Below are 27500 nucleotides of genomic sequence, written 5' to 3' on the forward strand. Positions count from 1 at the left end.
TTTTAAGCAAATTAAAATAAAAACTCAGAATGTTAACACATCTCCTCCCCGAGCAGATCACCGCAGAAAACTAAAATAAATGTAAATCTTTAGCTTCTGTCTGGGTCTATGGATATATATAATTACCTAATGTTAAATATAATATGCATTACTTTCAGGATTGTTAGTTTTGATTTCTGTTCACAAGAAAAGGATAGTTGGAAGTTTAAATAATGTGGAAAAGATGAAAGTATGAACTGAACCTGTGTGTTGATGGATAGATAGAGAGGGATAGATACGCACAGAGAGAGAGAGAGAGAGAGAGAGAGAGAGAGAGAGAGAGAGATGATGGATACAGAGAGAAAGAGATGGATAGATACACACAGAGAGAGAGAGAGAGGGAGGGAGAGAGATAGATATAGATGGATATGCAGAGAGGGCAAGTGATAGATAGATAGACAGGGAGAGAGATGGATAGAGCGAGAGACAGACAGACAGAGGGAGAGATGGATAGACCGACAGAGAGATAATGGTGTGTTTTTAGGTGTCATGACAGTGATCATCCAGCAGGTGGAGCCAGTTAGACTGTTCATTAGTTTGGGGTCTACAGCTGAAGTAGACAGACAGCTGTCTGTCTGTGTGTGACTGTTAATAGAGCCATATTGATCATATCTAGTAATGAGGTGTTAACCTCTTTAAGTCGCCTCGTTGTGTTCTGGTTTCAGACTGATGGAGACAGATATAAAACATGGTGTCGGCTCTACAGCAGCTCTGTTCTTCAGACTGATATTTAGGCATATTATCTGAAATGTCTTGGGAAAATAGCGCACGTAGCTGCTGTAAATGGCAAACACCCATACAGTAAACAGGAAGTGGTTTCAGACATGGTCTCACTGGTGTCTGACCTGCAGAGAGAAATAAAAAACAAACCAGCATCAAAGCGACTTTAAACATTAAAGGGTAACTTTGGTTTTTGGTTTTCAACCTGGTCCCTATTTTCCCATCATGCATCGTTGTCTTAAGTGACTGATGGGAACAACAATCTTTGAGAGATCGCTGTAACTGTCAGCCGTAAAACGGGCTGTAATGTAACCCTACAGGACAAATGTTCAGCAGCAGTTAACCCACCAGACTCCATGTAAATAATCAGGACTTTTAGTGTGTATAGAGCCAGCATATCTCCACCAGACTCCATGTAAATAATCAGGACTTTTAGTGTGTATAGAGCCAGCATATCTCCACCAGACTCCATGTAAATAATCAGGACTTTTAGTGTGTATAGAGCCAGCATATCTCCACCAGACTCCATGTAAATAATCAGGACTTTTAGCGTGTATAGAGCCAGCATATCTCCACCAGACTCCATGTAAATAATCAGGACTTTTAGCGTGTATAGAGCCAGCATATCTCCACCAGACTCCATGTAAATAATCAGGACTTTTAGCGTGTATAGAGCCAGCATATGTCCACATGTAAATGGGTGAATTAAGGGTTTATTTCAACCAGACCAGAGTGGTGATTGTTGGAACAGTGGAAAGATGAACCAAGACGGCTTTTGATAGTTTTATTTAGCTTCTGTCCACTTTGAATGAAGTGTGTTTTACGATGATAAAAGTCCTGATTATTTACATGGAGTCTGGTGGGAGTTCCTTTTTAATTAGAACAGTAAAGAGAGAAAACAGTAAATATTAGTATAAAGATGCTGTGATAACACTGTGAATACTTTTTTTGGTTCATAATCTTCCTCTCCGGTCCAGATGTTTCTGTCACCATGGTGACGCTCTTCTTGTGTTCTCCAGTTTTTCTCCGACAGATAATAAATTTGCCACCTGCTCAGACGACGGCACGGTTCGGATCTGGGACTTCCTGCGCTGCCACGAGGAGAGGATCCTCAGAGGTACACGCCCACCTCACCTGAACTCACCTGAACTTACCTGGGCTCACCTGGGCTCGCCTGAACTCACCTGGGCTCACCTGAGCTCACCTGAACTCAGACTAGAGCTAGAAAGCTAGAGTTGGAGGCCAGACACTGACCAGTTAATGCAGATCACTGCAGACATGACACATAATCACACGATCAGCTCATGAATGAAAGCTCTTAATTAATAAAGATTACGCCTGAATAGAATCAAATATAAGCTCATAAGTACCAGAAGGTAGTAGTTGGTTAGTATTTACATTTGAAAACACACCTGTTGGATGAAAAAAACATTTGTGTGTGTCTCTCTGTGATGTGTGTGTGTCTGTCTCTGTGTGTGTGTCTGTCTCTGTGTGTGTGTGTCTGTCTCTGTGATGTGTCTGTCTGTATGTGTGTGTGTGTGTGTGTGTGTGTGTCTGTCTGTGTGTGTGTGTGTGTGTCTATGTGATGTGTGTGTGGGTCTCTGTCTTTGTGTGTGTGTGTGTGTGTGTGTGTGTGTGTCTGTCTGTCTGTCTGTCTGTCTGTCTGTCTGTCTGTCTGTCTGTCTGTCTGTCTGTCTGTCTGTCTGTCTGTCTGTCTGTCTGTCTGTCTGTGTGTGTGTGTGTGTGTGTGTGTGTGTGTGTGTGTAGGTCACGGTGCAGATGTGAAGTGTGTGGACTGGCATCCCACTAAAGGTCTGGTGGTCTCCGGCAGTAAGGACAGCCAGCAGCCAATCAAATTCTGGGACCCAAAGACGGGACAGAGTCTGGCCACACTGTGAGTCCTTTATTTATTTATTTATTTATTTATTTATTTATAATAATCTATCTATATAATTTATCTGTGGATGTCTGTAGTTCCTGTCTCTCCCCAGACAGACTAGAAGTAGAAGATGTCCTTCAGTCCTTCCAGAAAAATGGGGAGTTTTTTTGTGATTATTGCGGGCAAAAATCCTTGATTATGCGCCACGTTTTCTTAAAAAATGCGATTGAATATGCGGGATATTTATACAGTTTTATGCGATGAAATTGCGGGAACTTGCAAAAACTGCGGTTTGATGAAAAAGAGAAAAAAAAGTGATTTCCTGCATGTAAATAATCAGATATCATATAGAGCTAGCATATCTCCACCAGACTCCATGTAAATAATCAGGACTTTTAGCGTGTATAGAGCCAGCATATCTCCACCAGACTCCATGTAAATAATCAGGACTTTTAGCGTGTATAGAGCCAGCATATCTCCACCAGACTCCATGTAAATAATCAGGACTTTTAGTGTTTATAGAGCCAGCATATCTCCACCAGACTCCATGTAAATAATCAGGACTTTTAGCGTGTATAGAGCCAGCATATCTCCACCAGACTCCATGTAAATAATCAGGACTTTTAGCATGTATAGAGCCAGCATAACTCCACCAGACTCCATGTAAATAATCAGGACTTTTAAGTGTATAGAGCCAGCATATCTCCACCAGACTCCATGTAAATAATCAGGACTTTTAGCGTGTATAGAGCCAGCATATCTCCACCAGACTCCATGTAAATAATCAGGACTTTTAGCGTGTATAGAGCCAGCATATCTCCACCAGACTCCATGTAAATAATCAGGACTTTTAGCGTGTATAGAGCCAGCATATCTCCACCAGACTCCATGTAAATAATCAGGACTTTTAGCGTGTATAGAGCCAGCATATTTCCACCAAACAGACTAGAAGTAGAAGATGTAGATGTGTAGTAGGATGACTGTAGTTCCCATCTCTACCCAGACACGCCCACAAGAACACGGTGATGGAGGTGAAGTGGAACCTGAACGGGAACTGGCTGCTGACCGCGTCACGTGACCACCTGTGCAAACTGTTTGACATCAGGAACCTGAAGGAGGAGCTGCAGGTGTTCAGAGGACACAAGAAGGAGGCCACAGGTATATTACCGATCTGTGTGTGTCTGGTCCATCTGAGCCCAAGGAAAGATTTTATAATCTACACACTTCTCTTTTTAGATGACTTTGACTGTCCTGTTTGCAAATGTTTTTGCCCCACTATGGCCATGCCAAGACCCGCCCTTCAATAGCAGCCCGATTGGTTGGGGTTAGGCATTGACCTCGAGTGGTTAAGGTTAGGCACTGACCTCGAGTGGTTAATGTTAGGCGTTGACCTCGAGTGGTTAAGGTTAGGCGTTGACCTCGAGTGGTTAAGGTTAGGCATTGACCTCGAGTGGTTAAGGTTAGGCGTTGACCTCGAGTGGTTAAGGTTAGGCACTGACCTCGAGTGGTTAAGGTTAGGCACTGACCTCGAGTGGTTAAGGTTAGGCGTTGACCTCGAGTGGTTAAGGTTAGGCGTTGACCTCGAGTGGTTAAGGTTAGGCGTTGACCTCGAGTGGTTAAGGTTAGGAAATGACCTCGAGTGGTTAAGGTTAGGCACTGACCTCGAGTGGTTAAGGTTAGACATTGACCTCGAGTGGTTAAGGTTAGGCATTGACCTCGAGTGGTTAAGGTTAGGCACTGACCTCGAGTGGTTAAGGTTAGGCGTTGACCTCGAGTGGTTAAGGTTAGGCATTGACCTCGAGTGGTTAAGGTTAGGCACTGACCTCGAGTGGTTAAGGTTAGGCACTGACCTCGAGTGGTTAAGGTTAGGCGTTGACCTCGAGTGGTTAAGGTTAGGCGTTGACCTCGAGTGGTTAAGGTTAGGCGTTGACCTCGAGTGGTTAAGGTTAGGCACTGACCTCGAGTGGTTAAGGTTAGGCACTGACCTCGAGTGGTTAAGGTTAGGCGTTGACCTCGAGTGGTTAAGGTTAGGCACCTGATACCAGTGGTTAAGGTTAGGCACTGTCTCGAGTGGTTAAGGTTAGGCGTTGACCTCGAGTGGTTAAGGTTAGCGTTGACCCCGGTGGTTAAGGTTAGGCGTTGACCTCGAAGTGGTTAAGGTTAGGCGTTGCCCTCGAAAGTGGTTAAGGTTAGGCACTGACCTCAGTGTTAAGGTTAGACGTTGACCCTCGGTGGTTAAGGTTAGGCGTTGACCTCGAAAGTGGTTAAGGTTAGGCACTGACCTCGAGTGGTTAAGGTTAGGCACTGACCTCGAGTGGTTAAGGTTGCGTTGACCTCGAGTGGTTAAGGTTAGGCACTGACCTCGAGTGGTTAAGGTTAGGCACTGACCCCGGTGGTTAAGGTTAGACATTGACCCTTGAGTGGTTAAGGTTAGGCACTGACCTCGAGTGGTTAAGGTTAGGCACTGACCTCGAGTGGTTAAGGTTAGGCACTGACCTCGAGTGGTTAAGGTTAGGCACTGACCTCGAGTGGTTAAGGTTAGGCGTTGACCTCGAGTGGTTAAGGTTAGGCACTGACCTCGAGTGGTTAAGGTTAGGCACTGACCTCGAGTGGTTAAGGTTAGGCACTGACCTCGAGTGGTTAAGGTTAGGCACTGACCTCGAGTGGTTAAGGTTAGGCACTGACCTCGAGTGGTTAAGGTTAGGCGCTGACCTCGAGTGGTTAAGGTTAGGCGTTGACCTCGAGTGGTTAAGGTTAGGCGTTGACCTCGAGTGGTTAAGGTTAGGCGCTGACCTCGAGTGGTTAAGGTTAGGCACTGACCTCGAGTGGTTAAGGTTAGGCGCTGACCTCGAGTGGTTAAGGTTAGGCGCTGACCTCGAGTGGTTAAGGTTAGGCACTGACCTCGAGTGGTTAAGGTTAGGCACTGACCTCGAGTGGTTAAGGTTAGGATAGCCGATTGGTCAGGGGACAGGACCTGTACATGTAAGCATGGACGCCTGGCCAATAGTAGCTATTGAAGGGCGGGTCTTGGCGTGGCCATAGTAGGAAAAGAAAACAATATAATTTTGTGTGTGTGTGTGTGTGTGTGTGTGTGTGTGTGTGTGTGTGTGTGTGTGTGTGTGTGTGTGTGTGTGTGTGTGTGTGTGTGTGTGTGTGTGTGTGTGTGTGTCCAGCTGTAGCCTGGCATCCGGTCCATGAAGGCCTGTTTGCCAGCGGCGGCTCTGACGGCTCTCTGCTCTTCTGGCACACCGGGTAAACACCGTGCCCCCCCCACACACCCACTGTCATATATCTACCCCCCCACACACCCACTGTCATATATCTACCCCCACACACACCCACACACACACACACACACACACACACACACACACATAGAGACACACACACTCAGCTCTTAGTTCATATTTCTACCCCCCCACCCTGTCTTTTATTACTGGAGAATTGACCAAAATGTTGTGTGTCTGTGTGTCGTCTCTGTGTGTGTGTGTGTGTGTGTGTGTGTGTGTGTGTGTGTGTGTGTGTGTGTGTGTGTGTCTCAGGGTGGAGAAGGAGGTGGGGGGGATGGAGATGGCCCATGAGGGGATGATCTGGAGTCTGGCCTGGCACCCGCTGGGTCACATCCTCTGCTCCGGCTCCAACGACCACACCAGGTACTCTCTCGCAGTAGTTATATACATTATACCACACCAGGTACTCTCTCGCAGTAGTTATATACATTATACCACACCAGGTACTCTCTCGCAGTAGTTATATACATTATACCACACCAGGTACTCTCTCGCAGTAGTTATATACATTATACCACACCAGGTACTCTCTGCAGTAGTTATATACATTATACCACAAGTACTCTCTGCGCCCAGTAGTTATATACATTATACCACACCAGGTACTCTCTGCAGTAGTTATATACATTATACCACACCAGGTACTCTCAGTAGTTATATACATTATACCACACCAGGTACTCCGCCAGTAGTTATATACATTATACCACACCAGGTACTCTCTCGCAGTAGTTATATACATTATACCACACCAGGTACTCTCTGCGGTAGTTATATATACATTATACCACACAGGTACTCTCTCCCAGTAGTTATATACATTATACCACACCAGGTACTCTCCCAGTAGTTATATACATTATACCACACCAGGTACTCTCTCCAGTAGTTATATACATTATACCACACCAGGTACTCTCTACGCAGTAGTTATATACATTATACCACACCAGGTACTCTCGCCAGTAGTTATATACATTATACCACACCAGGTACTCTCCCGCAGTAGTTATATACATTATACCACACCAGGTACTCTCTCGCAGTAGTTATATACATTATACCACACCAGGTACTCTCTTGCAGTAGTTATATACATTATACCACACCAGGTACTCTCTCGCAGTAGTTATATACATTATACCACACCACCCGTAGTTATATACATTATACCACACCAATACTCTCTGGGTAGTTATATACATTATACCACACCAGGTACTCTCTGCCCGGTAGTATATATACATTATACACACCAGGTACTCTCCCAGTAGTTATATACATTATACCACACCAGGTACTCTCTCGCAGTAGTTATATACATTATACCACACCAGGTACTCTCTCGCAGTAGTTATATACATTATACCACACCAGTACTCTCTGCGAGTAGTTATATACATTATACCACACAGGTACCCCAGTAGTTATATACATTATACACACCAGGCTCCCAGTAGTTATATACATTATACACACCAGGTACTCTCTTGCAGTAGTTATATATATTATACCACACCAGGTACTCTCTAGCAGTAGTTATATACATTATACCACACCAGGTACTCTCTTGCAGTAGTTATATATATTATACCACACCAGGTACTCTCTCGCAGTAGTTATATATATTATACCACACCATACTCTCGCAGTAGTTATATACATTATACCACCATACCAAGTTATAACATTATACACACCAAGTACCTCAAGTTATATATATTATACCACACCAGCTACAGTAGTTATATACATTATACCACACAGTACTCTCTGCAGTAGTTATATACATTATACACACCAGGTACTCTCTTGCAGTAGTTATATATATTATACCACACCAGGTACTCTCTACGCAGTAGTTATATATATTATACCACACCAGGTACTCTCGCAGTAGTTATATATATTATACCACACCAGGTACTCTCTTGCAGTAGTTATATATATTATACCACACCAGGTACTCTCTTGCAGTAGTTATATATATTATACCACACCAGGTACTCTCTTGCAGTAGTTATATATATTATACCACACCAGGTACTCTCTTGCAGTAGTTATATATATTATACCACACCAGGTACTCTCTTGCAGTAGTTATATATATTATACCACACCAGGTACTCTCTTGCAGTAGTTATATATATTATACCACCAGGTACTCTCTTGCAGTAGTTATATATATATACCACACCAGGTACTCGAGTAGTTATATACATATACCACACCAGGTACTCTCTTGCAGTAGTTATATACATTATACCACACCAGGTACTCTCGCAGTAGTTATATACATTATACCACACCAGGTACTCTCTTGCAGTAGTTATATATATTATACCACACCAGGTACTCTCTTGCAGTAGTTATATACATTATACCACACCAGGTACTCTCTGCGGTAGTTATATACATTATACCACACCAGGTAATCTCTGCAGGTAGTTATATACATTATACCACACCAGGTACCTCTACATATTTTATACCACACCAGGTACTCTCTCGCAGTAGTTATATACATTATACCACACCAGGTACTCTCTCGCAGTAGTTATATACATTATACCACACCAGGTACTCTCTCGCAGTAGTTATATACATTATACCACACCAGGTACTCTCTCGCAGTAGTTATATACATTATACCACACCAGGTACTCTCTTGCAGTAGTTATATATATTATACCACACCAGGTACTCTCTAGCAGTAGTTATATACATTATACCACACCAGGTACTCTCTTGCAGTAGTTATATATATTATACCACACCAGGTACTCTCTCGCAGTAGTTATATACATTATACCACACCAGGTACTCTCTCGCAGTAGTTATATACATTATACCACACCAGGTACTCTCTCGCATTAGTTATATACATTATACCACACCAAGTACTCTCTCGCAGTAGTTATATATATTATACCACACCAGGTACTCTCTCGCAGTAGTTATATACATTATACCACACCAGGTATACCACACCAGGTACTCTCTTGCAGTAGTTATATATATTATACCACACCAGGTACTCTCTTGCAGTAGTTATATATATTATACCACACCAGGTACTCTCTCGCAGTAGTTATATATATTATACCACACCAGGTACTCTCTCGCAGTAGTTATATACATTATACCACACCAGGTACTCTCTTGCAGTAGTTATATACATTATACCACACCAGGTACTCTCTTGCAGTAGTTATATATATTATACCACACCAGGTACTCTCTTGCAGTAGTTATATATATATTATACCACACCAGGTACTCTCTAGCAGTAGTTATATACATTATACCACACCAGGTACTCTCTTGCAGTAGTTATATATATTATACCACACCAGGTACTCTCTCGCAGTAGTTATATACATTATACCACACCAGGTACTCTCTTGCAGTAGTTATATATATTATACCACACCAGGTACTCTCTTGCAGTAGTTATATATATTATACCACACCAGGTACTCTCTTGCAGTAGTTATATATATTATACCACACCAGGTACTCTCTCGCAGTAGTTATATACATTATACCACACCAGGTACTCTCTTGCAGTAGTTATATATATTATACCACACCAGGTACTCTCTTGCAGTAGTTATATATATTATACCACACCAGGTACTCTCTTGCAGTAGTTATATATATTATACCACACCAGGTACTCTCTTGCAGTAGTTATATATATTATACCACACCAGGTACTCTCTCGCAGTAGTTATATACATTATACCACACCAGGTACTCTCTTGCAGTAGTTATATATATTATACCACACCAGGTACTCTCTTGCAGTAGTTATATATATTATACCACACCAGGTACTCTCTAGCAGTAGTTATATACATTATACCACACCAGGTACTCTCTTGCAGTAGTTATATATATTATATACCACACCAGGTACTCTCTTCGCAGTAGTTATATATATTATACCACACCAGGTACTCTCTTGCAGTAGTTATATACATTATACCACACCAGGTACTCTCTCGCAGTACTTATATATACATTATACCACACCAGGTACTCTCTCGCAGTACTTATATATACATTATACCACACCAGGTACTCTCTTGCAGTACTTATATATACATTATACCACACCAGGTACTCTCTTGCAGTACTTATATATACATTATACCACACCAGGTACTCTCTCGCAGTACTTATATATACATTATACAGACACACAAACATACACACACACACAGACACAGGCGCGCACACACAAACAGACACAGACACACACACACACACACACACAAACGGAGACACACACACACTGACACACACACACACACATACAGAGACACACACACAGAGACAAACACACACACAGAAACAGAGACACACACACACACTGACACACAGACACACACATACAGAGACACACACACACAAACAGAGACACACACACACACTGACACACACATACAGAGACACACACACACAAACAGAGACACACACACACACTGACACACAGACACACACATACAGAGACACACACACACAAACAGAGACACACACACACACTGACACACACATACAGAGACACACATACAGAGACACACACACACACACACACACACACACACACACAGAGACACACACACACACACAGACACACACACACACTGACACACAGACACACACATACAGAGACACACACAGACACACACATACAGAGACGTATGACATGTATACTTGATGGTGTGTGAAATTATTGTAGAACCATCTGTTTGGGTCCTAACTCCTGTCCTGTGTGTCTGTGGTTCTGTTTGGGTCCTAACTGTCTCTGGATCTTTTTTTCAACCTTTTCCTTTGGTCCTAACCCTCTGTGTGTGTCTGTTTTGGGTCCTAACTCCTGTCCTTGTTCTGTTCTTTTGGGTCCTACTCCTTCTGTTCTGTGTTCTGATTGGGTCCTAACTCCTGTCTGTGTTGTGTTCTGATTGGCCCCTAACCCTGTCCTGTGTGTCTGTGGTTCTGTTGGGTCCTAACCCTGTGTGTGTGTCTGTGGTTCTGTTTGGGTCCTAACTCCTGTCCTGTGTGTCTGTGGTTCTGTTTGGGTCCTAACTCCTGTCCTGTGTGTCTGTGGTTCTGTTTGGGTCCTAACTCCTGTCCTGTGTGTCTGTGGTTCTGTTTGGGTCCTAACTCCTGTCCTGTGTGTCTGTGGTTCTGATTGGGTCCTAACTCCTGTCCTGTGTGTCTGTGGTTCTGTTTGGGTCCTAACTCCTGTCCTGTGTGTGTCTGTGGTTCTGTTTGGGTCCTAACTCCTGTCCTGTGTGTGTCTGTGGTTCTGTTTGGGTCCTAACTCCTGTCCTGTGTGTCTGTGGTTCTGTTTGGGTCCCTACTCCTGTCCTGTGTCTCTGTGGTTCTGATTGGGTCCTAACTCCTGTCCTGTGTGTCTGTGGTTCTGTTTGGGTCCTAACCCTGTCCTGTGTGTGTCTGTGGTTCTGTTTGGGTCCTAACTCCTGTCCTGTGTGTCCTGTGGTTCTGTTTGGGTCCTAACTCCTGTCCTGTGTGTCTGTGGTTCTGATTGGGTCCTAACTCCTGTCCTGTGTTCTGTGGTTCTGTTTGGGTCCTAACTCCTGTCTGTGTGTCTGTGGTTCTGATTGGGTCCTAACTCCTGTCCTGTGTGTCTGTGGTTCTGTTTGGGTCCCTAACTCCTGTCCTGTGTGTGTCTGTGGTTCTGTTTGGGTCCTAACTCCTGTCCTGTGTGTGTCTGTGGTTCTGATTGGGTCCCTAACTCCTGTCCTGTGTGTTGTGGTTCTGTTTGGGTCCCTAACTCCTGTCCTGTGCCTCTGTGGTTCTGATTGGGTCCTAACTCCTGTCCTGTGTGTCTGTGGTTCTGTTTGGGTCCTAACTCCTGTCCTGTGTGTCTGTGGTTCTGTTTGGGTCCTAACTCCTGTCCTGTGTGTGTCTGTGGTTCTGATTGGGTCCTAACTCCTGTCCTGTGTGTCTGTGGTTCTGTTTGGGTCCTAACTCCTGTCCTGTGTCTCTGTGGTTCTGATTGGGTCCTAACTCCTGTCCTGTGTGTCTGTGTGGTTCTGTTTGGGTCCTAACTCCTGTCCTGTGTGTCTGTGGTTCTGTTTGGGTCCTAACTCCTGTCCTGTGTGTGTCTGTGGTTCTGTTTGGGTCCTAACTCCTGTCCTGTGTGTGTCTGTGGTTCTGTTTGGGTCCTAACTCCTGTCCTGTGTGTCTGTGTGGTTCTGTTTGGGTCCTAACTCCTGTCCTGTGTGTCTGTGGTTCTGATTGGGTCCTAACTCCTGTCCTGTGTGTGTCTGTGGTTCTGATTGGGTCCTAACTCCTGTCCTGTGTGTCTGTGTGGTTCTGTTTGGGTCCTAACTCCTGTCCTGTGTGTCTGTGGTTCTGATTGGGTCCTAACTCCTGTCCTGTGTGTGTCTGTGGTTCTGTTTGGGTCCTAACTCCTGTCCTGTGTGTGTCTGTGGTTCTGTTTGGGTCCTAACTCCTGTCCTGTGTGTGTCTGTGGTTCTGTTTGGGTCCTAACTCCTGTCCTGTGTGTCTGTGGTTCTGTTTGGGTCCTAACTCCTGTCCTGTGTGTCTGTGGTTCTGATTGGGTCCTAACTCCTGTCCTGTGTCTCTGTGGTCCAGTAAGTTCTGGACCAGGAACCGGCCCGGTGATAAGATGAGAGACCGCTACAACCTGAACCTGCTGCCGGGCATGTCAGAGGACGGCATGGAGTACGGTGAGAGACACACACACAGAAACACACACAGAAACACACACACACATACACACACACAGAAACACACACACACACACACACACACACACACACACACACACACACACATACACACACACACAGAAACACACACACACACACACACACACACACAGAAACACACACACACACACACACACACACACACAGAAACACACACACACACGCATACACACACACAGACACACTCAGAAACACATAAACACACACACACACACAGACACACTCAGAAACACACACACACACACACACACACACACACACACAGAGAAACAGACACACACACACACAGAGAGACACACACATACACACAGAAACACACACACACACACACACAGAGACACACACACACACAGAGAGACACACACAGACACACGCACACAGACAGACAGACGCACACACTCAGACAGACACACTCTCTCTCACACACACACACACACACACACACACACACAGACGCACACACACTCTCACACAGACACACTCTCACACACACACACAGAGAGACACACACACAGAAACAGACACAGACAGACACTCTCACACACACACTCTCACACAGACAGACAGATACACAGACAGACAGACAGACAGACACATATTTAGTAAACCTGTGTGTGTGCACTCTGTTTGTGTTTCAGACGACATGGACCTGAACAGCGTGGCGTCCATCCCCGGCATGGGGATCCCCGAGCAGCTGAAGGCCGCCATGGAGCAGGAGCAGAGCAGTAAGTCTCCAAAAACTGTCCCCAAAACAACCCACAACTTAACTCTCAATGCACTGTAACGTTAGCGTAACGTTAGCGTAACGTTAGCGGAGCAGATGTGCCGCTGAACGTATCTTTTAACCGTCTCCACAGTCACAGGCGAGACAGAGAGCTTTCCCTCTGGGATTGTTTGTTTGTTTATTCAGTTTTTTGGAGCCGGCACAGAGCTGTGAAACATCAGTCTACTGTCACAGAGCTGTGAAACACCAACCTACTGTCACAGAGCTGTGTAACATCAGTTTACTGTCACAGAGCTGCGAAAAATCTACTGTCACAGAGCTGTGAAACACCAATCTACTGTCACAGAGCTGTGTAACATCAGTCTACTGTCACAGAGCTGTGTAACATCAGTCTACTGTCACAGAGCTGTGAAACAGTCTACTGTCACAGAGCTGTGTAACATCAGTCTACTGTCACAGAGCTGTGTAACATCAGTCTACTGTCACAGAGCTGTGTAACATCAGTCTACTGTCACAGAGCTGTGTAACATCAGTTTACTGTCACAGAGCTGTGTAACATCAGTCTACTGTCACAGAGCTGTGTAACATCAGTCTACTGTCACAGAGCTGCGTAACATCAATCTACTGTCACAGAGCTGTGTAACATCAGTCTGTCACAGAGCTGTGTAACATCAGTTTACTGTCACAGAGCTGTGTAACATCAGTCTGTCACAGAGCTGTGTAACATCAATCTACTGTCACAGAGCTGCGAAACATCAATCTACTGTCACAGAGCTGTGTAACATCAGTCTGTCACAGAGCTGTGTAACATCAATCTACTGTCACAGAGCTGCGAAACATCAATCTACTGTCAATCTCAATCTACTGGGGTGATGATGGCGCAGTGGATATGACACGTGCCTTTGGTGCGGGAGATCCAGGTTTGATTCCCACTGCGATACATCAACCAATGTGTCCCTGAGCAAGGCACTTAACCCCTAGTTGCTCCAGAGACGTGCGACCTCTGACATATATAGCAATTGTAAGTCGCTTTGGATAAAAGCGTCAGCTAAAATGACATGTAATAATGTACTGTCACAGAGCTGCGAAAAATCAACATACTGTCACAGAGCTGCGAAACATCAACATACTGTCACAGAGCTGCGAAACATCAACCTACTGTCACAGTGGCGAGAAAAAAGTGACAAAAAGGCGACAAACAACGAAAAAGGAAACAAAAAAGTGACTAAAGGCGACAAAAAAGTGTTAAAGGTGTGACCGTTGTCTCCAGGTAAAGAGGTAAAGGTGTGACTGTTGTCTCCAGGTAAAGAGGTAAAGGTGTGACTGTTGTCTCCAGGTAAAGAGGTAAAGGTGTGACTGTTGTCTCCAGGTAAAGAGGTAAAGGTGTGACTGTTGTCTCCAGGTAAAGAGGTAAAGGTGTGACTGTTGTCTCCAGGTAAAGAGGTAAAGGTGTGACTGTTGTCTCCAGGTAAAGAGGTAAAGGTGTAACTGTTGTCTCCAGATAAAGAGGTAAAGGTGTAACTGTTGTCTCCAGGTAAAGAGGTAAAGGTGTGACTGTTGTCTCCAGATAAAGAGGTAAAGGTGTAACTGTTGTCTCCAGGTAAAGAGGTAAAGGTGTGACTGTTGTCTCCAGGTAAAGAGGTAAAGGTGTAACTGTTGTCTCCAGGTAAAGAGGTAAAGGTGTGACTGTTGTCTCCAGATAAAGAGGTAAAGGTGTAACTGTTGTCTCCAGGTAAAGAGGTAAAGGTGTAACTGTTGTCTCCAGGTAAAGAGGTAAAGGTGTAACTGTTGTCTCCAGGTAAAGAGGTAAAGGTGTGACTCTTGTCTCCAGATAAAGAGGTAAAGGTGTGACTGTTGTCTCCAGATAAAGAGGTAAAGGTGTGACTGTTGTCTCCAGATAAAGAGGTAAAAGGTGTGACTGTTGTCTCCAGGTAAAGAGGTAAAGGTGTGACTAAAGGTGTGACTGTTGTCTCCAGGTAAAGAAGTAAAAGGTGTGACTGTTGTCTCCAGATAAAGAGGTAAAGGTGTGACTGTTGTCTCAGATAAAGAGGTAAAAGGTGTGACTGTTGTCTCCAGGTAAAGAGGTAAAGGTGTGACTAAAGGTGTGACTGTTGTCTCCAGGTAAAGAGGTAAAGGTGTGACTGTTTTCTCCAGGTAAAGAGGTAAAGGTGTGACTAAAGGTGTGACTGTTGTCTCCAGGTAAAGAGGTAAAGGTGTGACTAAAGGTGTGACTGTTGTCTCCAGATAAAGAGGTAAAGGTGTGACTGTTGTCTCCAGGTAAAGAGGTAAAGGTGTGACTGTTGTCTCCAGATAAAGAGGTAAAGGTGTGACTGTTGTCTCCAGATAAAGAGGTAAAGGTGTGACTGTTGTCTCCAGGTAAAGAGGTAAAGGTGTGACTGTTGTCTCCAGGTAAAGAGGTAAAGGTGTGACTGTTGTCTCCAGGTAAAGAGGTAAAGGTGTGACTGTTGTCTCCAGGTAAAGAGGTAAAGGTGTGACTGTTGTCTCCAGGTAAAGAGGTAAAGGTGTGACTAAAGGTGTGACTGTTGTCTCCAGGTAAAGAGGTAAAGGTGTGACTGTTGTCTCCAGGTAAAGAGGTAAAGGTGTGACTAAAGGTGTGACTGTTGTCTCCAGGTAAAGAGGTAAAGGTGTGACTAAAGGTGTGACTGTTGTCTCCAGGTAAAGAGGTAAAGGTGTGACTAAAGGTGTGACTGTTGTCTCCAGGTAAAGAGGTAAAGGTGTGACTGTTGTCTCCAGATAAAGAGGTAAAGGTGTGACTGTTGTCTCCAGGTAAAGAGGTAAAGGTGTGACTGTTGTCTCCAGGTAAAGAGGTAAAGGTGTGACTGTTGTCTCCAGGTAAAGAGGTAAAGGTGTGACTAAAGGTGTGACTGTTGTCTCCAGGTAAAGAGGCGGCTCCGGAGGTGGAGATGTCCATCCCGGGTCTGGACTGGGGCATGGACGAGGTCATGGGTAAAGACACCAAGAAGGTCCCGCAGAAGAAAGTCCCGTACGCCAAACCCATCCCAGCGCAGTTCCAGCAGGTAAACCAACGCCTGCTGAAGTCCTGTCGAAGCTTCGATGAGCCGTAGAAACGGCATAAACTAAACCGTGTTTTGGCGTTTTGGCGCCTCTTCTCTGCAGGCCTGGGCGGAGAACAAAGTTCCCATGATGCCTCCCGGTGGAGAACTGTCCAAAGACCGGAAGGTGGAGCAGAAGGTGGACGGGAAGAAGAAAACTCAGGCCGAGATGGAGCAGGAGATGGCAGCTCTACAGTACACCAACCCCATGCTGCTGGAGGTGAGCTACAACACTGATGGCGATAGCCGACTTTCCAGTTTCTAGTAGTTTCCACTTGTTTACCTTTAAAGGGATACTCCACCGTTTGTTGAAATAGTTCTTATCACGGCCCCCCCTGGCTGTAGATAGGTGGGCCAACACACTTTTTTGTCTCAGTGCAAGTAATTAGGTTGTTTTTTTTGTCTTTTGTTGGCTCACTTTTACTCACAACATGCTAACCGGCAACATAGGATTCCATTCACTACGCTAAGCTAACTAGCGGCGGCGCTGCCGGTGTTGCACCGGACTAAAACGATGCATGCACAAAAAATGCGTTTGCCCACGGGTTGAATATTCGCCTTGCGCCATTCACGCGAGTTAGCTCGCAGGATGAAATTTGGATAATTTGTGTTAAATGGCGTTACCCACCGGTGTAACGACGTTTCTTTCCGTCATCGATATGGCTGAAATATGCTTTATTCCTGTTGAGGAAGTCTCCGATACGCAAGCAACTTTTAAAATGCTTGTTTTCTGAATGGAGTTTGGTTCTATCGGAGCTACGCTAACGTCGTAGCTGCTCCATCAACACAACAACAGAAACATGATTTCAGAATTTAGCACATAGTCCAACTCCCACACGGACTTTGTATGTAATCAAATCATGTCATGTAATGTAATAACATGTAATAACATGTAATGTAATGTAATAACATGTAATAACATGTAATGTAATGTAATAACATGTAATAACATGTAATGTATGTAATCGCACCGCCAAATTAATGTGAAACATGGGTGTGGGAACACGCCATAACAGCCACCCAGTAATACTCTGCATCCTATGTTAAAGGTGCTCTAAGTGATGTCACGCGTTTTTTAGGCTACAACATTTTTCGTCACATACAGCACATATAGCAGATAGTGAGGAGATGTTTTTACAGTGTGTTCAGGAGACAGACAGCTAGCAGATAGTGAGGAGATGTTTTTACAGTGTGTTCAGGAGACAGACAGCTAGCAGATAGTGAGGAGATGTTTTTACAGTGTGTTCAGGGGACAGACAGCTAGCAGATAGTGAGATGTTTTTTACAGTGTGTTCAGGAGACAGACAGCTAGCAGATAGTGAGGAGATGTTTTTACAGTGTGTTCAGGAGACAGACAGCTAGCAGATAGTGAGGAGATATTTTTTACAGTGTGTTCAGGAGACAGGCAGCTAGCAGATAGTGAGGAGATGTTTTTTACAGTGTGTTCAGGAGACAGACAGCTAGCAGATAGTGAGATATTTTTACAGTGTGTTCAGGGGACAGGCAGCTAGCAGATAGTGAGGAGATGTTTTTTACAGTGTGTTCAGGGGACAGGAAGCTAGCAGATAGTGAGGAGATGTTTTTTACAGTGTGTTCAGGAGACAGGCAGCTAGCAGATAGTGAGGAGATGTTTTTACAGTGTGTTCAGGGGACAGACAGCTAGCAGATAGTGAGGAGATGTTTTACAGTGTGTTCAGGGGACAGACAGCTAGCAGATAGTGAGGAGATGTTTGTTACAGTGTGTTCAGGGACAGACAGCTAGCAGATAGTGAGGAGATGTTTTTACAGTGTGTTCAGGGGACAGACAGCTAGCAGATAGTGAGATGTTTTTACAGTGTGTTCAGGGGACAGACAGCTAGCAGATAGTGAGGAGATATTTTTACAGTGTGTTCAGGGGACAGGCAGCTAGCAGATAGTGAGGAGATGTTTTTACAGTGTGTTCAGGAGACAGGCAGCTAGCAGATAGTGAGGAAATATTTTTACAGTGTGTTCAGGGGACAGACAGCTACAGATGAGTAGGATATTTTTACAGTGTGTTCAGAGGGACAGACAGCTAGCAGATAGTGAGGAGATATTTTTCAGTGTGTTCAGGGGACAGACAGCTAGCAGATAGTGAGGAGATGTTTTACCGTGTGTTCAGGAGACAGACAGCTAGCAGATAGTAGAGATGTTTTCAAGTGTGTTCAGGAGACAGGCAGCTAGCAGATAGTGAGGAGATGTTTTTCAGTGTGTTCAGGGGACAGGCAGCTAGCAGATAGTGAGGAGATGTTTTATACAGTGTGTTCAGGAGACAGACAGCTAGCAGATAGTGAGGAGATGTTTTTACAGTGTGTTCAGGGGACAGGCAGCGTCGCAGATAGTGAGGATGATTTTTTACAGTGTGTTCAGGGGACAGGCAGCTAGCAGATAGTGAGGAGATGTTTTTTAAGTATGTTCAGGGACAGGCAGCTAGCAGATAGTGAGGAGATGTTTTACAGTGTGTTCAGGGGACAGACAGCTAGCAGATAGTGAGATGTTTTACAGTGTGTTCAGGAGACAGGCAGCTAGCAGATAGTGAGATGTTTTTACAGTGTGTTCAGGGGACAGGCAGCTAGCAGATAGTGAGGAGATGTTTTACAGTGTGTTCAGGGGACAGACAGCTAGCAGATAGTGAGATGTTTTACAGTGTGTTCAGGGGACAGACAGCTAGCAGATAGTGAGGGAGATGTTTTTACAGTGTGTTCAGGGGACAGACAGCTAGCAGATAGTGAGGAGATGTTTTTACAGTGTGTTCAGGGGACAGGCAGCTAGATTAGTGAGGAGATGTTTTTACAGTGTTTTCGGGGACAGGCAGCTAGCAGATAGTGAGATGTTTTTACAGTGTGTTCAGGAGAAAGACAGCTAGCAGATAGTGAGGAGATGTTTTTACAGTGTGTTCAGGGGACAGACAGCTAGCAGATAGTGAGGAGATTTTTTATGGTGTGTTCAGGGGACAGACAGCTAGCAGATAGTGAGGAGATGTTTTTACAGTGTGTTCAGGGGACAGACAGCTAGCAGATAGTGAGGAGATGTTTTTGCAGTGTGTTCAGGGGACAGACAGCTAGCAGATAGTGAGGAGGATATTTTTTCAGTGTGTTCAGGGGACAGGCAGCTAGCAGATAGTGAGGAGATGTTTTTTAAGTGTGTTCAGGGGACAGGCAGCTAGCAGATAGTGAGGAGATGGTTTTTACAGTGTGTTCAGAGGGACAGACAGCTAGCAGATAGTGAGGAGATGTTTTTTAAGTGTGTTCAGGGGACAGACAGCTAGCAGATAGTGAGGAGATGTTTTTACAGTGTGTTCAGGGGACAGACAGCTAGCAGATAGTGAGAATTTTTACAGTGTGTTCAGAGGACAGACAAGCTAGCAGATAGTGAGATGTTTTTCAGTGTGTTCAGGGGACAGGCAGCTAGCAGATAGTGAGGAGATGTTTTACAGTGTGTTCAGGGGACAGACAGCTAGCAGATAGTGAGGAGATGTTTTTACAGTGTGTTCAGGGGACAGACAGCTAGTAGATAGTGAGGAGATGTTTTTACAGTGTGTTCAGGGGACAGACAGCTAGCAGATAGTGAGGAGATGTTTTTACAGTGTGTTCAGGGGACAGACAGCTAGCAGATAGTGAGGGAGATGTTTTTACAGTGTGTTCAGGGGACAGACAGCTAGTAGATAGTGAGGAGATGTTTTTACAGTGTGTTCAGGGGACAGACAGCTTGCAGATAGTGAGGAGATGTTTTTTACAGTGTGTTCAGGGGACAGGCAGCTAGCAGATAGTGAGGAGATGTTTTTTACAGTGTGTTCAGGGGACAGACAGCTAGCAGATAGTGAGATGTTTTTACAGTGTGTTCAGGGGACAGACAGCTAGCAGATAGTGAGATGTTTTTACAGTGTGTTCAGGAGACAGACAGCTAGCAGATAGTGAGGAGATGTTTTTTACAGTGTGTTCAGGGGACAGACAGCTAGCAGATAGTGAGGAGATGTTTTTTACAGTGTGTTCAGGGGACAGACAGCTAGCAGATAGTGAGGAGATGTTTTTTACAGTGTGTTCAGGAGACAGACAGCTAGCAGATAGTGAGGAGATGTTTTTTACAGTGTGTTCAGGAGAAAGACAGCTAGCAGATAGTGAGGAGATGTTTTTTACAGTGTGTTCAGGAGAAAGACAGCTAGCAGATAGTGAGGAGATGTTTGCTGTATGTGATGAAAAATGTTGGAGCCTAAAAACACTTCACATCACTTAGAGCACCTTTAAACCGTTGGTTGTAATCTAACGTTTTTGGTTCTCGCTGCAGCAAATGAAGATGAACCAGATGAACTCAGACGGGAACATGGGCCCCCCACAGGGTCAAGGCCCTATGCCCCCCTTCTCTGGCCCTGGAGGTCCTGGGGGCCCCATGCCTCCTGGCCAGCAGGGCTTTCCCCCAAACATGCCTCCTCAGCAGATGCCCAATAACATGGGGCCTCCAATGGGCCCCGGAGGCATGCAGCCTCCTTTCATGCCCCCTGGACAACACAGTGGACAGATGGGGCCCCCTTCTGGACCCCAGCCTCACCAGGGGCCCCCTCAGGGCATGATGGGACCACCGGACATGCAAGGACCCCAAGGTATGCAGAGACACCCTGGCCCGCCCAGAAATATGGGCCCACAAGGGCCGCACGGTATGGGACCCAGAGGGATGCCCCATGGGAACATGATGGGCCCCCCTCCTCGAGGAATGGGTCCCAGGGATCCTCAGGGGCCCCCACCTCAGGGCGGCATGATGCCGCCTCAGGGGAACATGATGGGCCCCCAGGGCGGGATGATGGGGCCCCCACCCAGGACACACGGCAACGCGCCGAACAACTATGGGATGGGGCCTCCTGGTAACATGCACGGGCCTCCTGGTAACATGCAGGGGCCCCCTGGTAACATGCAGGGGCCCCATGGAAACATGCAAGGACCCCCAGGCAATATACAAGGACCCCATGGAAACATGCAGGGACCTCCAGGAAACATGCAGGGACCCCCATACATGCAGCACCAGGTGAGTAACGTTTGGTCTGGCTTACAATAATCAGTTTTCTAATTAAATTGTTGTTCGGACAGACCTGCCCCCACTGCTAGAAACAATCCTATACTGTTTGAAGGTAAATTAATCTAATTTGGTCTCTTCCAGGGTCCGAACTCGGGGCCTATGATGCACGGGATGGGGCAGCAGGGGCCCAACGGCAAAGGTAAGACCCCACGGACAATGAGAAGCGACTTTAAGCTTCGGATTTTAGATTTTAGATCAGTTTTGGTTGGGATTAAGGCTGTCAACGAATATTCTAAATTCAAATATATATTCGAATAGTAAGAAAAGACAGAAACTACAGACTATATCTTTAATTGGAAGTCGCTTTGGATAAAAGCGTCCGCTAAATCACATGACGTGTAATATTTGAACCGTTTAGACCCTCTGTTATTATTAGGGATGCACCGAATCCAGGATCGGGCTTCTGATTGGGCTGAATATTTGGGCTTTTTGACGGGGTTCTGGTTTCTGCTGAACCTTAGCATTAGTTCCCAGGGAACCGAACCCTACGCTGTCACTCGGCGCGCTACGCTGGTCTCCGTAGTGACGGCGCCGTTGGTTACGGGAAGGTGTTTATGTAGGTGGAGCGTTCAATGCAGCAGGCTGTGAGAAAGTGGACATGGAACTGGTGAGCAGAACAAGTGTAGTTTGGCAGAACTTTCAGTCAAAAGAAGACCATTCAAGTCCAGCTACATGTTCAATCTGCTCAATGCTGATTGGTCTGGTGGTGGCGAGGACCCTAAACTATACACAACATGGCCGCTGTTACAACATCTGGTCTGAAACGTGAAAGAATACGAGTTGTGCACGAAGGAATCTCCAGACAGCAGCCAGAATGCAGCAACTTCAGGTACAGCAAAGGAAGGACAGTCTCTGTTTACTTCATTCTAGGGCTGGACCCGAATATTCGAATATTCGTTCGGTGGGTTGGTATTCAATTTTAAAATTTGACATTCGAATATTCGGTTTTTTTTTTGTTTTGTTTTTAATTTCGGTTTATTTATTTTCGGCATTTATCTCTAGTTCACACTCCAGTCCAGTTGGTGGCGGTAATGCACATTTAAGTTGGTTTGCCAACCGCCAATAAACTACAAAGAAGAAGAAGAATTATATGTCTATGGTCGGTACACGATGACGCCCACTTCGAGCATTTAGCGAGCCGGGCTGAGAAGCTAGCGGCGATAACAAGTGCGGAAATGGAAAACTGTTTCCCGTTTTTCCGTTGCGATTCGGCCAGAAACTTCAACATTGTGAGGCGAAGAGATCGATTTGGAATATAAAGCTCGGATATTACATTTCCTCGGACTCTTGGGGATTTATGAAAATCAAGTTTTGGTCAGAATACCACTTTGTTGCTGACAGGACAACGAAAACAGGTATGCACGCACTCTCGGCTGCGCAGATTACGGCTGAGTTGTTTTATTTTCTGTTACTTTGTAACAGTTGTGTACATGGCTGTATATTTTGAAGATTTAATGCTTTAAAGTTATAAAAACGCTCATGAGTGGAAGTTGTATCGAGTCACAAAGTGTCCCGTTGACGAGACGGTGATCCTCGAGAGGTTAAAAGTTTATTAATTCTGAACGCGTCTGGCCTGTCGATCTATATAATATAGATCTATATCTATATTGCACCAAATACGACACTGCTGCTCTCCCTTGTGAAGTCGTTTGGATGAAAGGTTCTCAAAATAATCAACATGCAAACAGACAGACAGACACAGAGAGATCCCTGCCTTTATTAGAGATAATAATAGAGATTCCTGCCTTTATTAGAGATAATAATAGAGATTCCTGCCTTTATTAGAGATAATAGAGATTCCTGCCTTTATTAGAGATAATAATGGAGATTCCTGCCTTTATTACAGATAATAATAGAGATTCCTGCCTTTATTAGAGATAATAATGGAGATTCCTGCCTTTATTACAGATAATAATAGAGATTCCTGCCTTTATTACAGATAATAATAGAGATTCCTGCCTTTATTAGAGATAATAATGGAGATTCCTGCCTTTATTAGAGATAATAATAGAGATTCCTGCCTTTATTAGAGATAATAATAGAGATTCCTGCCTTTATTAGAGATAATAATAGAGATTCCTGCCTTTATTAGAGATAATAGAAATTCCTGCCTTTATTACAGATAATAATAGAGATTCCTGCCTTTATTACAGATAATAATAGAGATTCCTGCCTTTATTACAGATAATAATAGAGATTCCTGCCTTTATTACAGATAATAATAGAGATTCCTGCCTTTATTAGAGATGATAATAGAGATTCCTGCCTTTATTAGAGATGATAATAGAGATTCCTGCCTTTATTAGAGATGATAATAGAGATTCCTGCCTTTATTACAGATAATAATAGAGATTCCTGCCTTTATTACAGATAATAATAGAGATTCCTGCCTTTATTACAGATGATAATAGAGATTCCTGCCTTTATTAGAGATGATAATAGAGATTCCTGCATTTATTAGAGATGATAATAGAGATTCCTGCCTTTATTAGAGATGATAATAGAGATTCCTGCCTTTATTAGAGATAATAATAGAGATTCCTGCCTTTATTAGAGATAATAATAGAGATTCCTGCCTTTATTAGAGATGATAATAGAGATTCCTGCCTTTATTAGAGATAATAATAGAGATTCCTGCCTTTATTAGAGATAATAGAGATTCCTGCCTTTATTAGAGATAATAATAGAGATCCCTGCCTTTATTAGAGATAATAATAGAGATTCCTGCCTTTATTAGAGATAATAGAGATTCCTGCCTTTATTAGAGATAATAGAGATCCCTGCCTTTATTAGAGATAATAGAGATCCCTGCCTTTATTAGAGATAATAATAGAGATCCCTGCCTTTATTAGAGATAATAATAGAGATTCCTGCCTTTATTAGAGATAATAATAGAGATTCCTGCCTTTATTAGAGATAATAATAGAGATTCCTGCCTTTATTAGAGATAATAGAGATTCCTGCCTTTATTACAGATAATAATAGAGATTCCTGCCTTTATTACAGATAATAATAGAGATTCCTGCCTTTATTACAGATAATAATAGAGATTCCTGCCTTTATTACAGATAATAATAGAGATTCCTGCCTTTATTAGAGATGATAATAGAGATTCCTGCCTTTATTAGAGATGATAATAGAGATTCCTGCCTTTATTAGAGATGATAATAGAGATTCATGCCTTTATTACAGATAATAATAGAGATTCCTGCCTTTATTACAGATAATAATAGAGATTCCTGCCTTTATTACAGATAATAATAGAGATTCCTGCCTTTATTAGAGATGATAATAGAGATTCCTGCCTTTATTAGAGATGATAATAGAGATTCCTGCCTTTATTAGAGATGATAATAGAGATTCCTGCCTTTATTAGAGATGATAATAGAGATTCCTGCCTTTATTAGAGATAATAATAGAGATTCCTGCCTTTATTAGAGATAATAATAGAGATTCCTGCCTTTATTAGAGATGATAATAGAGATTCCTGCCTTTATTAGAGATAATAATAGAGATTCCTGCCTTTATTAGAGATAATAGAGATTCCTGCCTTTATTAGAGATAATAATAGAGATCCCTGCCTTTATTAGAGATAATAATAGAGATTCCTGCCTTTATTAGAGATAATAGAGATCCCTGCCTTTATTAGAGATAATAGAGATCCCTGCCTTTATTAGAGATAATAATAGAGATCCCTGCCTTTATTAGAGATAATAATAGAGATTCCTGCCTTTATTAGAGATAATAGAGATTCCTGCCTATAATAGAGATTCCTGCCTTTATTACAGATAATAATAGAGATTCCTGCCTTTATTACAGATAATAATAGAGATCCCTGCCTTTATTAGAGATAATAATAGAGATCCCTGCCTTTATTAGAGATAATAATATGTTCAGCCCCCTCTCTCCGAAGCTTCCAATATTCGATGCTCATTACTACCGAAGCTTCGAAGCTCAAAATATGGCTTTCGGACCAGCCCTAGTTCATTCATGTGTTTACTGGGGTCATGGACTGAGGATGGGAGGACGAGTCAGCACAATCTCAACCAGGGGGTTCAGGATTCAGCCGAAACCCCAAAAATCTGGATTCAGTGCATCCCTAGTTAATAAATGCTATTATATACTATGGGACAGTTTTGTCCCCGGTCCTGATAACCACTGTTGACTCTTCTCAGACCCTCGATGGTGTGGCGTAGAGCTGTAATCGGGCCTTAAAAGTTCGTCCCGAAAAGGCCAGAGCTAGAGCTGGGCAATATATGGATATTACATCGATATCGTGATATGAGACTACATATCGGCTTAGATTTTGGATATCGTAATCAACATTATTTACATAGGAGTTACTGCACACTATATTAGCTATGTATGTATATTAGCATACGATTTTAGGCCTACTTGGAGGAAATGTGCAATAATGACAGATTCACACATTTTTCTTTTGTTTACAGTAAATAAATACTAAACAATTACAAATCTTAAAAGTCAAGTTCATAAAGTCACTTTCTTTGCGTTCATTTGATTCCCAATCCAGATACACCTGGTAAGAACTGCTTTCCTTTGTTAAAATGTACTTAAAGACTGTTCTGAAATGCAAAATATTACAAATATTACAACATGCGATTAATCACGATTTAACTATAGACATTTGGCGATTAATCACGATTAAAAAAAAAAAAGAATTAATCGTTTGACAGCCCTAATTTTCAGGAGTACATAGTCATGGAAATTTTCCAAAAAGTCCTGGTTAAAATGCGTATGAACCCTGTATTCTGTAGCCTGAAACTTCTCTACAGCTATCTGATAACCTCTGTTGACTCTTCTCAGACCCTCGGGGGCCACCACCAAACCACCACATGGGCCCTCCGGACCGGCAGGGTCCCGGTGGGCCAGACCAGGGCTCGGGTCCCTACTGGGGGGACAACCAGCAGGGCCGACGAGGCCCGCAGGACTTTGACGGAGGCCAGGACTTCCACAGCCGAGGGGAGGAGGGCTGGAGACCTGGACCGGGACCTGGACCTGGATACCAGGGCGGAGGAGGGGGGGGACACAGGGGGGGAGGGCCCCGAGGAGGGGGGGGCAACGGAGGGAACTGGGGCCCCGACGAGAGGTTCACCGGCGGAGAGTTCAGAGGACGCAGAGACGACAGGTGAGGCGGTTTGACTTACCGAAAAACCTGCAGAAGAAGTTTTAAACGTTTCATCTTTACTGAGAAAACATATTTAGAAAAATCAATTTTTTTGGAAGTTTTGAACAGATTCAGAATCTGTGAAGGAAAAGCGACAAAAACCCTGAAAAACAAAGTGGAAAGAAAGTCGAAAAAAGTGAGAATGTTTTTTTTTTTGTTTTTTTTTACTTTTTGAAAAAATAATTACAAATTTTAAAAGTGAAAACAACGTGAAAAAGTGAAGAAAGGAATTTTTAAAAATAGTTTAAAAAAGTGTAAAGACAAAAAAAGTGAAAAGAAAGTTGAAAAAAGTGAGAAAAATAGTTTTAAAAAGTGAGACTTTTTTTTTAAGAAAATGTGAAAACGTAAAAAGTGAGAAAAAAAATTAGTTTTTAAGTTTTTTCACTTTAAAAAAAAATGTAATTTAAAAAAAGTGAAAAAAACATGAAAAAGTGATTAAAATTTATTTTTTTTTAAAGTGAAAAGAAAAAGGAAATTTTTATAAAAAGAAAAGTGAAAAGAAAGTCAGAAACACAAAACCTCTCGAGGACGCCATTAAGATGTACTTCTTCCGGCGCATTATTTGTCTGGTCTGAGCTAGTGTGATCTGGTCTGAGCTAGTGTGATCTGGTCTGAACTGGTCTGGTCTGGTCTGAACTGGTCTGAGCCTGGTCTCAGCTAGTGTGATCTGGTCTGAACTGGTCTGAACTGTCTGAGCTAGTGTGAGCTAGTGTGATCTGGTCTGAGCTAGTGTGATC

The 27500-nt window shown here is 43.6% G+C and overlaps 1 protein-coding gene and 2 long non-coding RNA genes across 11 annotated transcripts in view; all 3 read left to right on the plus strand.

The window, feature by feature from the left end:
- wdr33 (WD repeat domain 33) overlaps positions 1 to 27500 on the plus strand; it is a gene marked incomplete at its 5' end in the record, with an annotated part of 48462 nt that overhangs the window by 17000 nt on the left and 3962 nt on the right. The window contains 12 exons of the mRNA XM_039816050.1: positions 1779 to 1876; positions 2527 to 2653; positions 3642 to 3796; positions 5812 to 5890; positions 6181 to 6291; positions 12559 to 12653; positions 13334 to 13420; positions 16318 to 16457; positions 16558 to 16713; positions 20796 to 21527; positions 21660 to 21717; positions 26403 to 26724. Of these exons, the coding sequence (XP_039671984.1) occupies positions 1779 to 1876; positions 2527 to 2653; positions 3642 to 3796; positions 5812 to 5890; positions 6181 to 6291; positions 12559 to 12653; positions 13334 to 13420; positions 16318 to 16457; positions 16558 to 16713; positions 20796 to 21527; positions 21660 to 21717; positions 26403 to 26724 (2160 nt within the window). The remainder of the gene's footprint in view (positions 1 to 1778; positions 1877 to 2526; positions 2654 to 3641; positions 3797 to 5811; positions 5891 to 6180; positions 6292 to 12558; positions 12654 to 13333; positions 13421 to 16317; positions 16458 to 16557; positions 16714 to 20795; positions 21528 to 21659; positions 21718 to 26402; positions 26725 to 27500) is intronic.
- LOC120568206 lies at positions 8179 to 9513 on the plus strand. Of its 3 annotated transcripts, none has more exons than XR_005640682.1 (3): positions 8179 to 8202; positions 8429 to 8908; positions 9003 to 9513. It is a non-coding gene; the product is annotated as an uncharacterized LOC120568206 (long non-coding RNA). The 3 variants fall into 3 exon arrangements; XR_005640680.1 differs by having other exon boundaries at positions 9043 to 9513; XR_005640681.1 differs by lacking the exon at positions 8179 to 8202 and adding an exon at positions 8340 to 8359 and having other exon boundaries at positions 9043 to 9513.
- On the plus strand, positions 14474 to 16309 carry LOC120568205. Of its 7 annotated transcripts, none has more exons than XR_005640676.1 (4): positions 14474 to 15324; positions 15359 to 15376; positions 15477 to 15644; positions 15678 to 16309. It is a non-coding gene; the product is annotated as an uncharacterized LOC120568205 (long non-coding RNA). The 7 variants fall into 7 exon arrangements; XR_005640677.1 differs by having other exon boundaries at positions 15477 to 15626; positions 15672 to 16309; XR_005640678.1 differs by having other exon boundaries at positions 15477 to 15618; positions 15664 to 16309.

This window comes from Perca fluviatilis, chromosome 11, assembly GCF_010015445.1.
Source record: "Perca fluviatilis chromosome 11, GENO_Pfluv_1.0, whole genome shotgun sequence".
In the NCBI taxonomy this organism is placed as follows: Eukaryota; Metazoa; Chordata; class Actinopteri; order Perciformes; family Percidae; genus Perca; species Perca fluviatilis.